The sequence below is a fragment of the Lagenorhynchus albirostris genome, chromosome 7 (assembly GCF_949774975.1).
Source record: "Lagenorhynchus albirostris chromosome 7, mLagAlb1.1, whole genome shotgun sequence".
In the NCBI taxonomy this organism is placed as follows: domain Eukaryota; kingdom Metazoa; phylum Chordata; class Mammalia; order Artiodactyla; family Delphinidae; genus Lagenorhynchus; species Lagenorhynchus albirostris.
Window position 1 is genome coordinate 7,623,738 of NC_083101.1, and position 21,934 is coordinate 7,645,671.

Genomic DNA, 21,934 nt, shown 5'->3' on the forward strand with positions numbered 1-21,934 from the left:
GCTAAGTGTGGGCCGGAAGGGTAGCGCACCTTTTGAAGCAGGAGACCAAGAGGTAAATACAGCTGTGTATCGGTGGAAGGGGGTGCATCTGAGGATCTCACACCTGGCGTCTCAAATTTTCCTGATGAAGGAGGAGGCAGGGCTGCCTGCGGTCAGCTGAGGGGTAAAGACCTGAGGATGAGCCTGAGGAGAGCAGCGAAGGTGTGGAACGGCTGTTCAGTCAACCTCGTCCCCGTTGCCTTGGCTATCAAAGGAAATGGCACTTTCAATCTAGAAAGTGATACGTGTCTACTTATTTGACCTTGCCCTGTTCCAGAAGGAATTCCAGGCAGCCACGTGATGTGGAAGTTCTGTCATGTAGCCTCTCAAGGGCAGGAACTGCAACTGCTTATGCTTTCTGGGCAACAAGTTACTCAAGGGAACTGGGACCCAGGCTAAGTCAGAGCAGCTTGCCCGCTGCATGTGCTCCCCAGCCACTGGGCAGCACAGTCTGTACTGTGGAGGCTTCCACATCTGAGCTCTGTGAAAATGAACCTCTGTTTCTAAAGAATAGGAAAAAGGGGTCTTTCCCCTGTCTGGTTCTTCCTAAATCTCAGTCTCTGGAGAGAAAAGGAAAGCATTCTCAAGTGTTAACAAGCAGGCTTCGAGTCTGGAAAAGCTAATGTTGTAGGACAAAAAGCAAAGAATACAAGTCACATCCTCGGTTCTCTTAGGGGTGCTTTCTGCAATAACTTCTAACTTTAGGTAAGAGCCTTCCTAAACAATTCACATTTTTTTCTTTTTGGCTGCCTAGGGTCTTCATTGCTGCACACGGGCTTTCTTTAGTTGCAGCGAGTGGGGGTTACTCTTTGTTGCAGTGCACAGGCTTCTCATTGTGGTGGCTTCTCTTGTGTAGCATGGGCTCTAGGCATGCGGGCTTCAGTAGTTGCAGCATACAGGCTCAGCAGTTGTGGTGCACAGGCTTTGTTACTCTGCAGCATGTGGGAACTTCCTGGACCAGGGATTAAACCCGTGTCCCCTGCATTGGCAGGCGGATTCTTTTTTTTAAAATTAATTAGTTTGTTTTTATTTTTGGCTGTGTTGGGTCTTCGTTGCTGCACGCAGGCTTTCTCTAGTTGCGGCAAGCAGGGGCAACTTTTCGTTGCGGTGCAAGGGCTTCTCATTGCGGTGCAAGGGCTTCTCATTGCGGTGGCTTCTCTTGCTGCAGAGCATGGGCTCTAGGCACGCAGGCTTCAGTAGCTGTGGCACGTGTGCTCAGTAGTTGTGGCTTGCGGGCTCTTGAGCGCAGGCTCAGTAGTTGTGGCGCACGGGCTTAGCTGCTCCGCGGCATGTGGGATCTTCCCCGGCCAGGGCTCGAACCCATGTCCCCTGCATTGGCAGGCAGATTCTTAACCACTGCGCCACCAGGGAAGCCCCTGGCGGGCAGATTCTTAACCACTGCACCACCAGGGAAGTCCCCAGTAACTTACTATTAATATATAGCTTATTTTTTTTAATGTGTCAACAAACACATAATGATTTCCTTCTACATGTTGAAAGAAAACAAAGGAGAGTAAGCTATATGCATATAGCTTATATACCTAACCCAACGGTCAACATTTGTTGAAACACATTCTATTTATAAGAACTTTACAGATAAGTGGATTTGGAATCTCAAAAAATACTTGTACAATGTAGTGAAGGGCCGTGTTCTTAATTCCTCTGACCAACCTGCAATGGTGGAGATCTGGCTCACTGGAATGGTGGCAGCCTTCTGGAGGTCCATCTTGATCTTTTTGGCCTGTCAGAACAGAGCAGTGAGAAGGCAGACAGTGTTCTGAAGAGCTGAGTAGACGCCCTTAGGGTTAGGGAATGTGACACGCTAGCTACATTCCTCTGGGACACGAGGCTGTGGGCAGCACCATGTGGCCCAGAGAATTCCCAACTCCCACCCCTCCTACCTGACTGTCTTTGCTGTTGCTCAGTCCCTCAAAGGCCAACACACACTGACTGGAGGCCTCCTGCAGCTGCTGGTACCACTGCATTGTACTATCTTGCACCTTCACCTGGAGGTCTGAGGGATGAAAGAAAGGCTTTCATAATAGGAGAATTTCTTAAACATTTAATATGAGCCAGGTACTGTTCTAATCACCTTATACATGTATTAACTGCTTTCACTGTCATAATAATCCTATGAGGTAGATTCTATTATTATCTTCATGTTACAGATAAGGAAACAGTCATGGAAAGGTTAGGTAACTTGCGAAAGTCACGTTGCCAGGAAGTACAAAAACTAGATTCCCACTGATCTGGCTCCAAAGGCAGCGTTCTGAACCACTATGCTATATCGATGCTCTTATGTATTCAATAAACATATATTCTATAATACTTATTTAAAATACTCAGTATCAGCAATTTGGAATAATACATCTACTAGAATTATACAGAATTTCAAGTCCTCGCGGCAAATGCTGGAATGTGACGTGAGGCTTCACATCAACGAAAACCAAATTTAATTCACTGAAAGTACTGAATTTTACATTATTTAAAAGTTCTGGTAAATTGTCCTGTAGCTTAAATGTAATATTCAAAACATGTTCTTGTTTCTTTTCCCATTCTGAAACTTTTACACATCAAGTTGAAGGACCATTTCCACACCGAGACCTACCTTCATTCAGCTTCCCTCCTGGGCCCTGCCTGGAAGCTGGGGGCTCTTTACGGACCTCTGGCCCCTGCTGCACCTGTGACTCTTGCCGCTGTACCTGGGCCTCCTCTTCATCCTGCCTCCTCCTGTCCTCACAGGCCCTGGCGATTTCCTGCTGCAAGTTCACAAGGAGGTCCCGCATTTCCTGCAGCGCTCTCTCAGCCACAGCTTGCTCCTCTGCTGTGGGAAAGCCGTTCTGTCACAGCGACAGAGGCAGAGCTTAGTGGTTATTTCCTAGGTACCTGAGGTGCTGAATCATACCTCACACGAGTTCACAAATTTCTAAACTGGAGTTGTGCCAGTGCAGTACCCACATTCAACACGTTGGTACCTACTGCTTTCCTGTTCTCTTGAAGGTAATACCGATTTACCATCACATCCACAGGATCAACGGAGAGATTTTTCAATGCTCTCACCAACCCTGGCTGGAATAACTTTTTTTTTTTTTTAAGATGGTATCCAATTCTTTTTTTATTTTATTTCATTTAACTATTTATTTTTTGGCTGCGCTGGGTCTTCGTTGCTGCGTGCGGGCTTTCTCTAGTTGTAGTGAGCGGGGGCTAATATTCCTTGCGGTGCGCGGGCTTCTCATTGCAGTGGCTTCTCTTGTTGTGGAGCACGGGCTCTAGGCGCGCAGGCTTCAGTAGTTGTGGCACGTGGGCTCAGTAGTTGTGGCTCCCGGGCTCTAGAGCACACGCTCAGCAGTTGTGGCGCATGGGCTTAGTTGCTCCACGGCATGTGGGATCTTCCTGGACCAGGGCTCGAACCTGTGTCCCCTACATTGGCAGGCGGATTCTTAACCACTGTGCCATCAGGGAAGCCTGGAATAATTTTTTAAAAGCTTGTGGCAATAGTCTAGATCAAAACTGAACCAGCTTTACATTATTCTTAGAATGACACCTCTTTGGTTATAGTGCATTATTCCTTTGAGTCACTGACAAATTTGAGTTCTTTATCTTTTATTAAGAACATCTGCTCATAAATGAGCTCACATACAAGTCCAACGAACATGCACATTTCTTTTAGTGTGCTATTTTGTCAGAATTTCACTCAGGATTTTAAAATGAATTGAGAAGCTCTGCACCATTTTCTATGTTCTGTCCTATCAACATGTTTCATAGTTTTGCCTGTTAAATCAGCAAGGCCTCTACTGTGTTGTATATTTGAAAGGTGCTAAGAGAGTAAATCTTAAAAGTTCTCATCACAAGAAAAACAAAATGTTTCCTAGTTTCTATGGTGACAGAAGATAACTGGACTTATTGTGATCACTTTGCAGTGTTTATAAATACTGAATCACGGTTGTACACCTGAAACTAACATCATGTTGTCAATTATACCTCAAAAAATAAGGCAACAGTGGAAACAGTAAAATGTTACGATATTTGCAATATACTTAAAACACCAAGATCTCTTATTTTTTATTAAAAAAATTTTTTGGCTGAAGTATAACTGACATACAATATTATATTAATTTCAGGTGTATATGCATCATGAATTAAGTCCTCTTTTTTTCACTTTTTAAAATTTTTATTTTGTATTAGAGTATATTGAGTTACAATGTTGTGTTAGCATCAGTTGTACAGCAAAGTGATTCGGTTATACATATACATATATCCATTCTTTTTCAGATTCTTTTCCCATATAGGTGACTACAGAATATTGAGTAGAGTTTCCTGTGCTATACAGTAGGTCCTTGTTGGTTATCTATTTTATATATAGTAGTGTGTATATGTTTTTTTTTTTTTACATCTTTATTGGGGTATAATTGCTTTACAATGGTGTGTTAGTTTCTGCTTTATAACAAAGTGAATCAGTCATACATAAACATATGTTCCCATATGTCTTCCCTGTTGCGTCTCCCTCCCTCCCACCCTCCCCATCCCACCCCTCCAGGCTGTCACAAAGCACCGAGCCAATATCCCTGTGCCATGCAGCTGCTTCCCACTAGCTATCTACCTTACTGCGTTTGTTAGTGTGTATATGCCCATGACTCTCTCTCGCCCTGTCACAGCTCACCCTTCCCCCTCCCCATAACCTCAAGTCCGTTCTCTAAGAGTTCTGCGTCTTTATTCCTGCTTTACCCCTAGGTTTTTCATGACATTTTTTTTTCTTAAATTCCATATATATGTGTTAGCATACGGTATTTGTCTCTCTCTTTCTGACTTACTTCACTCTGTATGACAGACTCTAGGTCTATCCACCTCATTACAAATAGCTCAATTTCGTTTCTTTTTATGGCTGAGTAATATTCCATTGTATATATGTGCCACATCTTCTTTATCCATTCATCCGGTGTGTATATGTTAATCCCAAACTCCTAATTGAGCCCTCCCCCCATCTTTCCCCTTTGCTAACCATAAGTTTGTTTTTGAAGTCTGTGAGTCTGTTTCTGCTTTTGTAAATGACTTCATTTGTATCATTTTTTAGATTTCACATATTAGTGATATATTTGCCTTTGTCTGAGAAGTCCTCTTATTTTATTTTTATTTTTCATTTATTTTTTTAAAAATTAAATTTTATTGGAGTATAGCTGATTTACAATGTTGAATTCTTATTTTATTTTTTTAATTTATTTTGGCTGAGTTGGGTCTTTGGTGCTGAGTGCAGGCTTTCTCTAGTTGCAGTGAGCGGGGGCTACTCTTTGTTGCGGTGCGCGGGTTTCTCATTGCGGTGGCTTCTCATTGCGGTGGCTTCTCTTGTTGCAGAGCACAGGCTCTAGGTGCGTGGGCTTCAGTAGTTGTGGCACATGGGCTCAGTAGTTGTGCCTCGCAGGCTCTAGAGCGCAGGCTCAGTAGTTGTGGCACACTGGCTTAGTTGCTCCACAGAATGTGGGATCTTCCCGGACCAGGGCTCGAACCTGTGTCCCCTGCATTAGCAGGCAGATTCTTAACCACTGCGCCACCAGGGAAATCCCTGAATTCTTATATTAAACCAACTTGTTCCAGATAGTAAAACAACAGCAACAAAAAAATTCTACAGGATATTCATGATAAGTTTTGTCTTTTAGGTATTAGAATGTATTATAAAGCTATATCAATTAAATTATAATGATCCTGATATAAGAATAAAAACACATCAAGGAAACAGAAAAAAATACTGAATAGATACATGTACATGTATAACTGAATCACTTTGCTGTACACCTGAAGCTAACACAACATTGTTAATCAACTCTACTCCAATATAAAATAAAAATTAAAAAAAACCAAAACTGAGAAAGAGCTCCTAGGATACTATTTAGCGTGATAAGAGATATTTACAAATCAGGAGGGAAAGTGGTAGTAAAATAGTGTGAATATTTTACAGCATAAAGGTCTTTATCTCCCACCAACCATCAAATAAATTCCAGGTGGATTAAGTGAGGGGAAAAACCCCAAAGCATTCTTACATCAAAAATGTCATAAAGGGGCTTCCCTGGTGGCGCAGTGGTTGAGAGTCCGCCTGCCGATGCAGGGGACACGGGTTTGTGCCCCGGTCTGGGAAGATCCCACATGCCGCGGAGCGGCTGGGCCCGTGAGCCATGGCCGCTGAGCCTGCACGTCCGGAGCCTGTGCTCCGCAACGGGAGAGGCCGCAACAGTGAGAGGCCCGCGTACCGCAAAAAAAAAAAAGAAAAATATCATAAGGGCCCCCGGTCACTGCAACTAGAGAAAGCCCACGCACAGAAACGAAGACCCAACACAGGCAAAAATAAATAAATAAATAAATAAAATAATTTTTAAAAATGTCATAAGGGCTTCCCTGGGGGCGCAGTGGTTAAGAATCCGCCTGTCCACACAGGGGACACGGGTTCAAGCCCTGGTCTGGGAAGATCCCACATGCTGTGGAGTAACTAAGTCCGTGCGCCACAACTACTGAAGCCCGTGCACCTAGAGCCCATGCTCTGCAACAACAGAAGCCACCACAATTAGAAGCCCACACACTGCAACAAAGAGTAGCCCCTGCTCGCTGCAACTAGAGAAAGCCCGCGTGCAGCAACAAAGACCCAACACAGCCAAGAATAAATAAAAATAAAAAATAAATGTATAAAAAAAAAAGATAAAGACCTTAAAAAAAAGTCATAAACTATGGTTGCAACAGAACAGAGTGCTAAGCAGTTACATAAAGAATGAAGAAAACTACATGTTTCAAAGCAGTGATCTCCAAGATAAATTAAGGGCAAAAAAGCAGGGTCCAGAACAGTGTCTATAGCAAGTTATCTTTTATCTGGGAAGGGACACACACACACACACACACACACACACACACACACACACACACACACACACACACACACACACACACACACACACACACACACACACACACACACACACACACCCATATATATGTATATTTATGCTTTTTTTTTTTTTTGGCTTGTGGGATCTTAGTTCACTAACCAGGGATTGAACCTGTGCCCCCTGTGATGGAAGCGTGGAGTCCCAACCACTAGACCACCAGGAAATTCCATGTATTTGTTTTGTTTTTGTTTTTTAATAAATTTATTTATTTTTGGCTGTGTTGGGTCTTTGCTGCTGCACGCAGGCTTTCTCTAGATGCTGTGAGCGGGGGCTATTCTTAGTTGCAGTGCGCGGGCTTCTCACTGCGGTGGCTTCTCTTGTTGCGGAGCACAGGCTCTAGGTGCACAGGCTTCAGTAGTTGTGGCACGTGGGCTCAGTAGTTGTGGCACGTGGACTCTAGAGCGCAGGCTCAGTAGTTGTGGCGCATGGGCTTAGTTGCTCTGTGGCATGTGGGATCTTCCCGGACCAGGGCTCCAACCCACGTCTCTTGCATTGGCAGGCGGATTTTTAACCACTGCTCCACAGGGAAGCCCCCTGCTTTTGTTTTTAAAGAAAAGATACAACACCCAATACGCTAACAGAAACAATCACTGGCAGATAGGACAAGAACAGGGTGGAAGCAAATGAGAAGAAAGCCAGACTTCTCCAAATATACCTTGTTTTGTAGTTCTGACTCTGGAATCACGTAAATGTTTTCAGTAAGTATAAAATAAAATTAAATCCAGTTGGAAAAAACTCTTAAAAATCAAAAGCAAAAATGAAACAAAGAACCCAACTGTTTATCAAGTTGGTGGCTTAACAGTAAGAATGATTTCTTTCTTTCTTTCTTTTTTTTTAAATAAACTTATTTATTTATTTACTTTTGTCTGCGTTGGGTTTTCGTTGCTGCTCTCGGGCTTTCTCTAGTTGTGGCGAGTGGGGGCTACTCTTCCTTGCAGTGCGCGGGCTTCTCATTGTGGTGGCTTCTCTTGTTGTGGAGCGTGGGTTCTAGGCACGTGGGCTTCAGTAGTTGTGGCTCACGGGCTCTAGAGTGCAGGCTCAGTAGTTGTGGCACACAGGCTCAGTTGCTCCGCGGCATATGGGATCTTCCTGAACCAGGGATAGAACCCGTGTCCCCTTCATTGGCAGGCGGATTCTTAACCACTGTACCACCGGGGAAGTCTCAGGAGAATTATTTCAAGTGAAATGAAACAGTAATTTAATCATACATCCCTTAGTGGTATTTAGCTGTAGGCAAAAAGAACTGCAAATCTTTTTTTTTTTTTAAAGATTTTTTTGACGTGGACCATTTTCACAGTCTTTATTACAAAGCCTTTGTTACAATATTGCTTCTATTAGTTATGTTTTGGTTTTTTGGCCGCAAGGCATGTGGGATCTTAGCTCTCTGACCAGGGGTCGAACCTGCACCCCCTGCACTGGAAGGGGGAGTCTTAACCACTGGACCGCCAGGGAAGTCCAAGAACTGCAAATCTTTTTTTTTTTTTTTAAATATTTATTTATTTATTTGGCTGCTCCTGGTCTTAGTTGCGGCATGCAGGATCTTTAGCTGCGGCATGTAGGACCTAGTTCCCTGATCAGGGATCGAGCCCGGGCCCCCTGCATTGGGAGCACAAAGCCTTAGTCATTGGACCACCAGGGAAGTCCCAAGAACTGCAAATCTTAAACTGTGATCAGCAATCATATTGTTAGTATTGGTATTATTATTTTGAGATTACATGTTATGAAATTACACATATATATTACATATATACACACCTATATTTTACTATACACAGTAGGGTAAGGTAAGTAAGTAGTGTTCATTAATTTAGAAACTGAGATTTTCAATATGTGATAAAAATGATACATGCATAAAAGTAAAGAAGTTAAATAAATGCTGTAACCCTTTACTACACTCAAATGGAAAAGGTCAGCATTAATTAATGATGCATTTTCACCTAAAAAAAAACCCACAACACACTTCCTAGTTTAATCCATTGAAAAGGTCTAAAAACAATGACAAATCCTAGTAACTAATCTGTGTTTTCTAATACCTTTACCCATTAACAAGTAATAAGGCTTTGTGAAGAAATGCCCGATTCTAGCTCTGGAGAAGAAAATGTTCAAGATGAGGTAGAAACAGCCAGCCTGCTTTCTGCTGCAACAAGTACTACTGGGGCCATGTCCAAAGGACAGAGGAGCCAATGTGAAGGTGTTTGCACTGGACAATTTGAACAACAATGAATCTATAACAGACTGAAACATATTACACTTCAAGTATATAAAATTCGTATGTTCTTAATGATAGGTAAAAGAAAAGAACCTCAAGTCATTGTGGGAGAATACTAGAAAAGCAACTCAACACTCTGAAAACGGATAAAGGGAAAGAATCAATCATTTATCCTTCCTTCCCTATATAGACTACCCTTCAAGATAAATAGTTTACGGGGAAATTTTCTTCTCTGTAGTAGAATTCTAGCTAATAAATGTAGAAAAATGATAGCATTAGAAAAACTCAAAATTTACCACCCCTACTGAAATAATAGATATAAGTAATGATCAGCAATGGCTACTACATCATTACCTAAAGGCTCAGAGGAATCTTTAAAATGGGAGATAAGCCTGACGATATCTGAAGCCACTGGTTGGTCTTAACATCACATATGGAAATACCATCAGATACTCTACGCCTCCCGGTGTGATACAGTAACAAATACACACTCCCAACTATGAAGTACTGTTGCAGGGGGGAAAAATTCAAACCTGGACCTGACCAAGCCTCTAGACTGCACTGTGCAGTAAGGTGGCCACATAAGGCTCTTTACATTTAAGTTAATTAAAAACTTTTTAAAAGTTAAAATTCAGTTCTTCAGTCACACTAGTCACATTTCAAGTGCTCAATAACCACATGTTGCCATTGGCTGCTGTATTGAATAGCACAGATATGGAACATTTCCATCATCACAGAAAATTCTCTTAGCACTGCCCTAGAGAAAGTTACAAATTCACAGGAAATACAGGGAATAAAAGAACATATTAGGGACTTCCCTGGTGGTGCAGTGGTTAAGAATCTGCCTGCCAATGCAAGGGACATGGGTTCAAGCTCTGGTGTGGGAAGAACCCATATGCCACGGAGCAACCAAGCCCATGCGCCACAACTTCTGAGCCTGTGCTCTAGAGCCCGCGAGCCACAACTACTGAGCCTGTGTGCCTAGAGCCTGTGCTCTGCAACAAGAGAAGCCACTGCAATGAGAAGCCTGCTCGCCACAACTAGAGAAAGCCCATGTGCAGCAACGAAGACCCAATGCAGCCAGAAATAAATTTATAAAATACATCCAAGGGGAGAAGCAAGAAGAACTACAATCCTGCAGCCTGTGGAACAAAAACCACATTCACAGAAAGATAGACAAGATGAAAAGGCAGAGGGCTATGTACCCGATGAAGGAACAAGATAAAACCCCAGAAAAACAACTAAATGAAGTGGAGATAGGCAACCTTCCAGAAAAAAGAATTCAGAATAATGATAGTGAAGATGATCCAGGACCTCGGAAAAAGAATGGAGGCAAAGATCGAGAAGGTGCAAGAAATGTTTAACAAAGACCTAGCAGAATTAAAGAACAAACAAACAGAGATGAACAATACAATAACTGAAATGAAAACTACACCAGAAGGAATCAATAGCAGAATAACTGAGGCAGAAGAAAGGATAACTGACCTGGAAGACAGAATGGTGGAATTCACTGCTGTGGAACAGAATAAAGAATGCAAAGAAATGAAGACGGCCTAAGAGACCTCTGGGACAACATTAAACGCAACAACATTCGCATTATAGGGGTCCCAGAAGGAGAAGAGAGAGAGAAATGACCTGAGAAAATATTTGAAGAGATTATAGTCAAAAGCTTCCCTAACATGGGAAAGGAAATAGCCACCCAAGTCCAGGAAGCACAACAAGTCCCATACAGGATAAACCCAAGGAGAAACATGCCGAGACACATAGTAATCAAATTGGCAAAAATTAAAGACAAAGAAAAATTATCGAAAGCAGCAAGGGAAAAATGAAAAATAACATACAAGGGAACTCCCATAAGGTTAACAGCCAATTTCTCAGCAGAAACTCTACAAGCCAGAAGGGAGAGGCATGATATACTTAAAGTGATGAAAGGGAAGAACCTACAACCAAGATTACTCTACCCGGCAAGGATCTCATTCAGATTCGATGGAGAAATCAAAAGCTTTACAGACAAGTGAAAGCTAAGAGAATTCAGCACCACCAAACCAGCTCTACAACAAATGCTAAAGGAACTTCTCTAAGTGGGAAACAAGAGAAGAAAAGGACCTACAAAAACAAACCCAAAACAATTAAGAAAATGGTCACAGGAACATATATATCGATAATTACCTTAAATGTGAATGGATTAAATGCTCCAACCAAAAGACATAGGCTTGCTGAATGGATACAAAAACAAGACCCATATATATGCTGTCTACAAGAGACCCACTTCAGACCTAGGGACACATACAGACTGAAAGTGAGGGGATGGAAAAAGGTATTCCATGCAAATGGAAATCAAAAGAAAGCTGGAGTAGCTATACTCATATCAGATAAAATAGACTTTAAAATAAAGAATGTTACAAGAGACAAGGAAGGACACTACATAATGATCAAGGGATCAATCCAAGAAGAAGATATAACAATTATAAATATATATGCACCCAACATAGAAGCACCTCAATACATAAGGCAACTGCTAACAGCTATAAAAGAGGAAATCGACAGTAACACAATAATAGTGGGGGACTTTAACACCTCACTTACACCAATGGACAGATCATCCAAAGTGAAATAATAAGGAAACAGAAGCATTAAATGACACAATAGACCAGACAGATTTAATTGATATTTACAGGACATTCCATCCAAAAACAGCAGATTACACTTTCTTCTCAAGTGTGCACTGAACATTCTCCAGGATAGATCACATCTTGGGTCACAAATCAAGCCTCAGTAAATTTAAGAAAATTGAAATCACATCAAGCATCTTTTCTGACCACAACGCTATGAGATTAGAAATGAATTACAGGGAAAAAACCGTAAAAAGCACAAACACATGGAGGCTAAACAATCGTTACTAAATAACCAAGAGACCACTGAAAAAATCAAAGAGGAAATCAAAAAATACCTAGAGACAAATGACAATGAAAACATGATGATCCAAAACCTATGGGATGCAGCAAAAGCAGTTATAAGAGGGAAATTTATAGCTATACAAGTCTACCTCAAGAAACAAGAAAAATCTCAAATAAATAATCTAACCTTTCACCTAAAGGAACTAGAGAAAGAAGAACAAACAAAACCCAAAGTTAGCAGAAGGAAAGAAATCATAAAGATCAGAGCAGAAATAAATAAAATAGAAACAAAGAAAACAATAGCAAAGATCAATAAAACTAAAAGCTGGGGCTTCCCTGGTGGCGCAGTGGTTGAGAGTCCGCCTGCCGATGCAGGGGATACAGGTTCGTGCCCCGGTCCGGGAAGATCCCACATGCCGCGGAGTGGCGGGGCCCATAAGCCATGGCCGCTGAGCCTGCACGTCCGGAGCCTGTGCTCCACAACGGGAGAGGCCACAACAGTGAGAGGCCCGCGTACCGCAAAAAACAACAACAACAACAACAACAAAAACCTAAAAGCTGGTTCTCAGAAGATAAACAAAATTGATAAACCATTAGCCAGACTCATCAAGAAAAAGAGGGAGAGGACTCAAATCAATAAAATTAGAAATGAAAAAGGAGAAGTTAAAACAGACACCGCAAAAATACAAAGCATCCTAAGAGACTATTACAAGCAACTCTAAGCCAATAAAATGGACAACCTGGAAGAAATGGACAAATTCTTAGAAAGGTATAACCTTCCAAGACTGAACCAGGAAGAAACAGAAAATATGAACAGACCAATCACAAGTAATGAAATTGAAACTGTGATTAAAAATCTTCCAACAAACAAAAGCCCAGGACCAGATGGCTTCACAGATGAATTCTATCAAACATTTAGAGAAGAGCTAACACCCATCCTTCTCAAACTCTTCCAAAAAATTGCAGAGAAAGGAACACTCCCAAACTCATTTTATGAGGCCACCATCACCCTGATACCAAAAACCAGACAAAGATACTACAAAAAAAGAAAATTACAGACCAATATCACTGATGAATATAGATGTGAAAATCCTCAACAAAACACTAGCAAACAGAATCCAACAACACATTAAAAGGATCATACACCATGATCAAGTGGGATTTATCCCAGGGATGCAAGGATTCTTCAATATACGCAAATCAATCAATGTGATACACCATATTAACAAACTGAAGAATACAAACCATATGATCATCTCAATAGATGCAGAAAAAGCTTTTGACAAAATTCAACACCCATTTATGATAAAAACTCTCCAGAAAGTGGGCATAGAGGGAACCTACCTCAACATAATAAAGGCCATAGATGACAAACCCACAGCAAACATCATTCTCAATGGTGAAAAACTGAAAGCATTTCCTCTAAGATCAGGAACAAGACAAGGATGTCCATTCTCACCACTATGATTCAACATAGTTTTGGAAGTCCTAACCACGGCAATCAGAGAAGAAATAAAAGGAATACAAATTGGAAAAGAAGAAGTAAAACTGTCACTGTCTGCAGATGACATGATACTATACATAGAGAATCCTAAAAATGCCACCAGAAAACTACTAGAGCTAATCAGTGAATTTGGTAAAGTTGCAGGATACAAAATTAATGCACAGAAATATCTTGCATTCCTATACACTAATGATGAAAAATATGAAAGAGAAATTATGGAAACACTCCCATTTACCACTGAAACAAAAAGAATAAAATACCTAGGAATAAGCCTACCTAGGGAGACAAAAGACCTGTATCCAGAAAACTATAAGACGCTGATGAAAGAAATCAAAGATGATACCAACAGATGGAGGGATATACCATGTTCTTAGATTGGAAGAATTAATATTGTGAAGATGACTATACTACCCAAAGCAATCTACAGATTTAGTGCAATCCTTATCAAATTACCAATGGTATTTTTTACGGAACTAGAACAAATCATCTTAAAATTTGTACAGAGACACAAAAGACCCCAAATAACCAAAGCAGTCTTGAGGGGAAAAAACAGAGCCGGAAGAATCAGACTCCCTGACTTCAGACTATACTACAAAGCTACAGTAATCAAGACAATATGGTACTGGCACAAAAACAGAAACATAGATCAAAGGAACAAGATAGAAAGCCCAGAGATAAACCCACGCACCTGTGGCTAACTCATCTATGACAAAGGAGGCAAAGATATACAATGGAGAAAAGATATACAATGGAGATATACAAAGATATACAAAGCTACAGTAATCAAGACAATATGGTACTGGCACAAAAACAGAAACATAGATCAAAGGAACAAGATAGAAAGCCCAGAGATAAACCCACGCACCTGTGGCTAACTCATCTATGACAAAGGAGGCAAAGATATACAATGGAGAAAAGACAGCCTCTTCAATAAGTGGTGCTGGGAAAACTGGACAGCTACATGTAAAAGAATGAAATTAGAACACTACCTAACACCATACACAAAAAATAAACTCAAAATAGATTCGAGACCTAAATGTAAGACCAGACACTATAAAACTCTTAGAGGAAAACATAGGAAGAACACTCTGACATAAATCACAGCAAGATCTTTTTTGATCCACCTCCTAGAGTAATGGATTACTCCTAGAGTAATGGAAATAAAAAAAAAAAAAATGGGACCTAATGAAACTTAAAAGCTTTTGCACAGCAAAGGAAACCATAAACAAGATGAAAAGACAACCCTCAGAATGGGAGAAAATATTTGCAAATGAATCAATGGACAAAGGATTAATCTCTGAAATATATAAACAGCTCATGCAGCTCAATATTAAAGAAACAAACAACCCAATCCAAAAATGGGCAGAAGACCTAAATAGACATTTCTCCAAAGAAGACATACAGATGGCCAAGAACATGAAAAGCTGCTCAACATCACTAATTATTAGAGAAATGCAAATCAAAACTACAATGAGGTATCACCTTATACCGGTTAGAGTGGGCATCGTCAGAAAATCTACAAACAACAGATGCTGGAGAGGGTGTGGAGAAAAGGGAACCTTCTTGCACTGTTGGTGGGCATGTAAATTGATACAGCCACTATGGAGAACAGTACGGAGGTTCCTTATAAAACTAAAACTAGAATTACCATATGATCCAGCAATCCCACTACTGGGCATATACCCAGAGAAAACCGTAATTCAAAAAGACACATGCACCCCAATGTTCATTGCAGCACTATTTACAATAGCCAGGTCATGGAAGCAACCTAAATGCCCATTGACAGATGAACGGATAAAGATGTGGTACATATATACAATGGAATATTACTCAGCCATATAAAGGAACGAGTCATTTGTTGAGACGTGGATGGATCTAGAGACTGTCATACAGAGTGAAGTAAGTCAGAAAGAGAAAAACAAATATCATATATTAACGCATGTATGTGGAACGCATGTATGTGGAACCATAGAAAAATGGTACAGATGAACCGTTTGCAAGGCAGAAGTTGAGACACAGATGTAGAGAACAAACATATGGACACCAAGGGGGGAAAACCGTGGTGGGGTGGGGATGGTGGTGTGCTGAATTGGGCGATTGGGACTGACATGTATACACTGATGTGTATAAAATTGATGACTAATAAGAACCTGCAGTAAAAAAAGAAAAACAACTAATACTAAACTTTCTTTGGGTTATTTGTATGGAAATATGTTAATATAAATGTTTCAGACATTACAAAAAAAAAAAAATCCAAGGGTTAGGGTTAGCAATTGCCTTGAAATTTTCCAGAATGTAGGAAATTTTATAGAAGAAATGATCCAGATTCTTCAACAATAGCAAGAAAAAAGAGAGAGATAAGGGAGTCTTAAGATTAAAAGACTGAAGTAAGACACAGCAAACCAAAAAGCTGAACTTTGTATGGATGTTAATTTTCCAACCAATTGTAAAAAAAAAAAAATTATTGAGACAGCTGGAGAAATTTGAACACTGGCTAGATATCTGATCATATAAAATGAATTATTAGGTTTTTAGGTATGATATTAGTGTTTTGGTTATGTAATAGAGAGTTATATCTTTTAGAGATACATACTAAATTATTTTCCAGATGAAGTAGTATGTTTGAGATTTACTGTAAAACCATCTGGAGGAAGGGTTGCAGGTGGCAGCATAGATGAAATGAGATTGCCATGTGCAGATTCTTGAGGGAGCTGGGGAATGGGTGCCAAAAGGTACATCATGCTGTTCTCTCCACTTCCATGTAGGTTTGAAATTTTACAAAAAGAATGGTAAACAAAAGCCAAAAAGAGAATTGAAAGGTAACTATAAACTATAAATTTCTGCCTCAAATACGATAAATGCTTAAGGTTCTTAATATTTAGAACTCACATAAGTTGATTTTTCAAAACACAAACTGGTAGAGATATGAACAAAGGGCAAAGAACATAGAATTTAGGAATTCCCTGGCAGTCCAGTGGTTAGGACACCATGCTTTCACTGCCGAGGGTGTGGATTCCATCCCTGGTCGGGGAATTAAAATAAGATCCTGCAAGCTGTGCAGCGTCGCCAAAAATTTAAAAAAAGGAAAATAAAAGTTAAAGAAAGGGGCTTCCCTGGTGGCGCAGTGGTTGAGGGTCCGCCTGCCGATGCAGGGGACGCGGGTTCGTGCCCCGGTCCGGGAGGATCCCGCGTGCCGCGGGGCGGCTGGGCCCGTGGGCCGTGGCTGCTGAGCCTGCGCGCCTGGAGCCTGTGCTCCGCAACGGGAGAGGCCACAGCGGTGAGAGGCCCGCGTACAGCAAAAAAAAAAAAAAAAAAAAAGTTAAAGAAAAAAGAAGAACATACAATTCATAGAAGTGTGAACTGGTACAACTTTAAGATGCAAATCAAGAACCTTAAAGTTGGGACTTCCCTGGTGGTTCAGTGGATAAGACTCTGTACTCCCCAATGCAGGGGGCCCAGGTTCAATTCCTGGTAGTGAACTAGATCCCACATGCATGCCACAACTAAGGAGCCAGTGAGCTGCAACTAAGGAGCCCATGTGCTGCAACTAAAGAGCCGGCGGGCCGCAACTAAGACCTGGTGCAACCAAAAAAACAAAGAAACAAAACAAAACCTTCAAGTTCTTTGACCAAGTAATTCCATTTGTAGGAATTTACCTCAAAGAAATAATCAAAAATACAGATGAGACGTACACAAAGTGATATCACTGCAGTGTTACTCACGATAGTGAAAATACAGAAACTTAAATATTCACCAATAGGCATGCTTTTTCAATAAATTTTGGTATGGTTACATGTTGGAAGTATCCGACTTCATCTGTTCATCAAATATTTATTGAATACCTATTATGTGTCAAGGCAATACTTGCAGGTTTTAACACTGCAATGACTACAGTAACTATGTGTTCAAAATACCATATCAAATGATAAAAAGCAATATACATTTCTGTAAGGTTTTAATTTTTATCATAAGCGTAGCAGGCGTTCAGTTTATATTAATGAATGAACTAAAGTATTTTGCAGGTGGAAGAAACAAATTTTTTTTTAACCTAAGAAATTATATCTATATTAGCCCAATTTAGGGTGATATCACACACACACACGCACACACACCCACACACACACACACAGGGAAAAAAGAAATATAAAGCACTAACAGTGGTTATCTCTAGGTAAGAGGATGACAAGCGGTAATAAGAAGGTATTATTTTTAAATCACAAAACAGTTTTGCTTTCAATGTTCTTCATTTCAAAGACAGAGTCTTCCTGAAGTCCCCTCACCTCAGAAGTGGCCCGGATGATCCCCGAGATGAGGCCGCACAGCTGATTGCCTCGGGTCCGGAAGGCAGACAGGTCGACCCTGGGCAGGTCTCTGCGCTGGTCGGCGGCGTCCAGCTGCTGGCTGAGGTGCAGCACCTCCTCCTGCAGCGCGTAGAGGTTCCGCAGGCGGATCTGGCCTTCTTCCTTCCGGAGCCGCTCCCGCTCCACATGCTTCAGGCGCTGCTGCTCTGCCTCCCGCAGCTTCAGGTTGAGAATCTACAGGAAGGGCGGTCAAATTAAGGGCTCCTGGGCCTTCTCTGTCTACATTCTTCCAGTCCTGTGTGGGCTACCTATTTTCACAGAGAGGCCCAGAGTGACAAAAGGACTGCCCCAAGTCAGCCACACAGTGGCATGACAGGGGCCAGGTCCTCTGTGACTGTGCTGGAACCCAACTCCTCGGGCACGTCACCCAGACACTGAACACCCACACGGACTCTCCCAAGCTCTGACCTTCGCCCTGTGATGATGCTCAGCTTTCAGCTTCTCTTGCTGCCCCAGGGCTTCTCTGGAGCTGAATGAAAAATGGAGGGAGGAAGAGTCAGGGATGCTTCCTAAAATTGTTTTACCTCTCCTAAAAGCCTCCTCTCTTTGTGTTGCATTGCTCATCTTTCCAAGGTTGGTCATTTTTCTAGGTTATAAGTTTCTCTGGCTATTTTATTTTGATACTTAAGCACTCAGAAGAAGTTCAACTCCTTCCCTTTGGGTTTTATGTAGGGAAAGAGTTCCGGTGGACCACGCCGACATTCGCGTTGTAATTCAGGGAACTCACCTCTTCTCCATCACTTCCCGTAAGTCCTGGAATTCTTTATGATGCTTCAGTTCCTTCCGCTCATCAAAGCGCTTCAGCTGCTCAGATGCCATCTCAGAGAGGGCCCGCGCCTGCCTCTCCTGCTCCTCCTGCCACTGCCTCAAGCCCTCCTGCAAAGGATCAAAACCAGCTCTCTGCAGCTCCATTACACCCTGCTCATCTACCCCATGGGCTGCCCTCCCATCAGCCCTTAACTCCATCAAAGATACTTCGGGGCATGGAATCATCTGCCTACTTCTTGGAACCTTTGCTTGAGTCACGTCTCCGCTTTGGGTTGATCTTTAAACTCAGCTGTTGTGGAAAGCTTTTCCAATTTGCCCCATATGGTTTATGTCACTCCAGTATAAGCTAAGAATGGACGGGTATTCACCAACGCAGTATCAAATAGCCCTGCACTTTTAAGCTTCCATCCTTAAGCTTACTGTACTCTTTTTCTGTTTTGGCCACATTCTACAGCTTGTGGGATCTTACTTCCCTGACTGGAGATCGAACCTGGGCCCTCGTCCGTGAAAGCATGGAGTCCAGTAACCACTGGACCACCAGGGAATTTCCATCCTGTGTATTCTTATGAGAGCTTCAGGGTAATCTAAAGAAATCCTTATTCTAATTCGATAAACATGCTATGCATACTCCTATCTCACTCCTTCCCTCAAGTTATTATCTCTGCCTAGAGTCTTTTCCTCCACCGTCACTTAGCAAAGTCCCATTCCTTTATACCTAAGGGTACCAGGTATTCCATTTATTATTCACGAGGGTACTCTCATTTGTTTTTTTTAAAAAAATAAATTTATTTATTTATTCATTTTTGGCTGCATTGGGTCTTCATCGCTGCGTGCAGGTTTTCTCTAGTTGCTGCGAGCGGGGGCTACTCTTCGTTGCAGTGTGGGGGCTTCTCATTGCAGTGGCTTCTCTTGTTGAGGGGAGCACGGGCTCTAGGTGCACAGGCTTCAGTAGTTGTGGCACGCAGGCTCTACAGCACAGGCTCAGTAGTTGTGGTGCACGGGCTTGGTTGCTCCACGGCCTGTGGGATCTTCCTGGACCAGGGCTCGAATCCATGTCCCCTGCATTGGCAGGCGGATTCTTAACCACTGTGCTACCAGGGAAGCCCTCTCATTTGGTTTATAAGAGCAATTTGACATTTTAACTATCAAATTTTAAAGTGTATATATCCTTTGGCACTCATTCCATTTTAGGACTTTGTCCTGAGGAAATACTTGCATATGTGTGCAAAGATATATGTACAAGGGGACTTCCCACATGCCACGGAACAACTAAGCCCGTGTGCCACAACTACTGAGCTCACGTGCCACAACTACTGAAGCCCCCATGCCTAGAGTACGTGCTCTGCAACAAGAGAAGCCACTGCAATGAAAAGGCCGCGTGCCACAACAAAGACCCAACGCAGCCAAAAATAAATAAAATAAATAAATTTATTTAAAAAAAATAGATATATGTACAAGGATGCTCATTGATAATGAGCATCCTTGTTGATAATGGTAATAAATTTGAAACAATTTAAATTAACAGGGAAATAGTTAAACATATTACAGTAGGTCATACTAGAAAATACTCTGCAGCCTTTAAGGAAGATGACATGCTTTATACACTGGCATGGTGATATGTTAATATATATTGTTAAGATATTAGGCTATTGTTTTTGTTTTTTTTTTTGCGGTACACAGGCCTCTCACTGTTGTGGTTTCTCCCGTTGTGGAGCACAGGCTCCGGACGCGCAGGCTCAGCGGCCATGGCTCACGGGCCTAGCCGCTCTGCGGCATGTGGGATCTTCCCGGACCGGGGCACAAACCTGTGTCCCCTGCATCGGCAGGCGGACTCTCAACCACTGCGCCACCAGGGAAGCCCTAGGCTATTGTATTTTAAAAGTTATTTTAAAACTTCCAGTAGGGCTTCCCTGGTGGCAAAGTGGTTAAGAATCCGCCTGCCAATGAAGGGGACACAGGTTCGAGCCCTGGTCCAGGAAGATACCACATGCCGCGGAGCAACGAAGCCCGTGCGCCATGGCTGCTGCTGCGCTCTAGAGCCCATGAGCCTCAGCTACTGAAACCTGCACATCTAGAGCCCGTGCTCTGCAACAAGAGAGGCCACTGCAATAAGAAGCCTGTGCACCGCAGCGAGGAGTGGCCCCCACTCGCTGCAACTAGGGAGGGCCCATGCACAGCAACAAAGACCCAACTCAGCCATAAATAAATAAATAAATAAATAAATTTACAAGAAGGAAAAAAAAACTTCCAGTAGAAGGCGGCGAATTGAACACAAATATATATCTCCTCTCCTCTGAGACTGTTTAATTAAAAGTTGGGAAGAAAAAAAAAGACTCAACAACAGAGAGCACATGAGGAAGATTATCAGCAAGGAAAACCTTTCTACTCGCATCTGGAGGACAGGAAGTCCATGCAGAAGTGATGATTGAAAGAAGAGAGCTGAGAAAACTCAAGAAGAAATGTCTTTCTCTCTCTATCTCCATTGCTACCCGCTCCCCTCCAGTCTAAGCAACTGTCATCCTTTTTTATCCAGTGTCAAAGTGAATGCTTCAATGACTGTTGCTGTCTCTCACGCAGATTATAATAGTCTTCTAACTATATTTTAGAACCTTGGTTCTATGTTTCTCCCTCCAGCATACAAACTCTATGAGGACATGGATTGCGTCTACTTTGTTCACTGTTTTTTTTTTTTCTTTTGTCTGTGCCACGCAGCTTATGGGATCTTAGTTCTCCAACCAGGGACTGAACCCGGGCCATCAGCATTGAAAGCATGGAGTCCTAACCACTGGACCGCCAGGGAATTCCCTGTTCACTATTTTATCTAGGCCTAGAACAAAAGTGCTCAATAAGTATTTGGTGATTCCATGAATAAATGAATGAGGGTAGATGCTAGAAGACTTTAAATTTATAAACTCATGTACTCTTTAAAAAGTTTTACAGGGACTTCCCTGGTGGCACAGTGGTTAAGAATCTGCCTGCCAATGCTGGAGACACGGGTTCAAGCCCTGGCCCAGGAAGATTCCCACATGCTGTGGAGCAACTAAGCCCCTGCGCCACAACTACTGAGCCTGTGCTCTAGAGCCCGCAAGCCACAACTACTGAAGCCCACGTGCCTAGAGCCCGTGCTCCACAACAAGAGAAGCCACCGCCATAAGAAGCCTGCGCACCACAACAAAGAGTAGCCCGCACTCACCGCAACTAGAAAAAGCCTGCGTGCAGCAACAAAGACC

At 42.1% G+C, this 21,934-nt stretch overlaps 1 protein-coding gene across 4 annotated transcripts in view; it reads right to left on the reverse strand.

Annotated features, from left to right (window-relative positions):
- The window catches only part of GLE1 (GLE1 RNA export mediator), a 44,950-nt gene that overhangs the window by 11,208 nt on the left and 11,808 nt on the right, over positions 1–21,934 (reverse strand). For all 4 annotated transcript variants that reach the window (XM_060154212.1, XM_060154210.1, XM_060154209.1 and 1 more), the window contains exons 4-9: positions 18,664–18,812; positions 18,345–18,405; positions 17,856–18,110; positions 2,648–2,879; positions 1,941–2,053; positions 1,711–1,780 (exon numbers count right to left, since the gene is read on the reverse strand). In XM_060154212.1, coding sequence (XP_060010195.1) covers positions 1,711–1,780; positions 1,941–2,053; positions 2,648–2,879; positions 17,856–18,110; positions 18,345–18,405; positions 18,664–18,812 — 880 coding nt within the window. The remainder of the gene's footprint in view (positions 1–1,710; positions 1,781–1,940; positions 2,054–2,647; positions 2,880–17,855; positions 18,111–18,344; positions 18,406–18,663; positions 18,813–21,934) is intronic.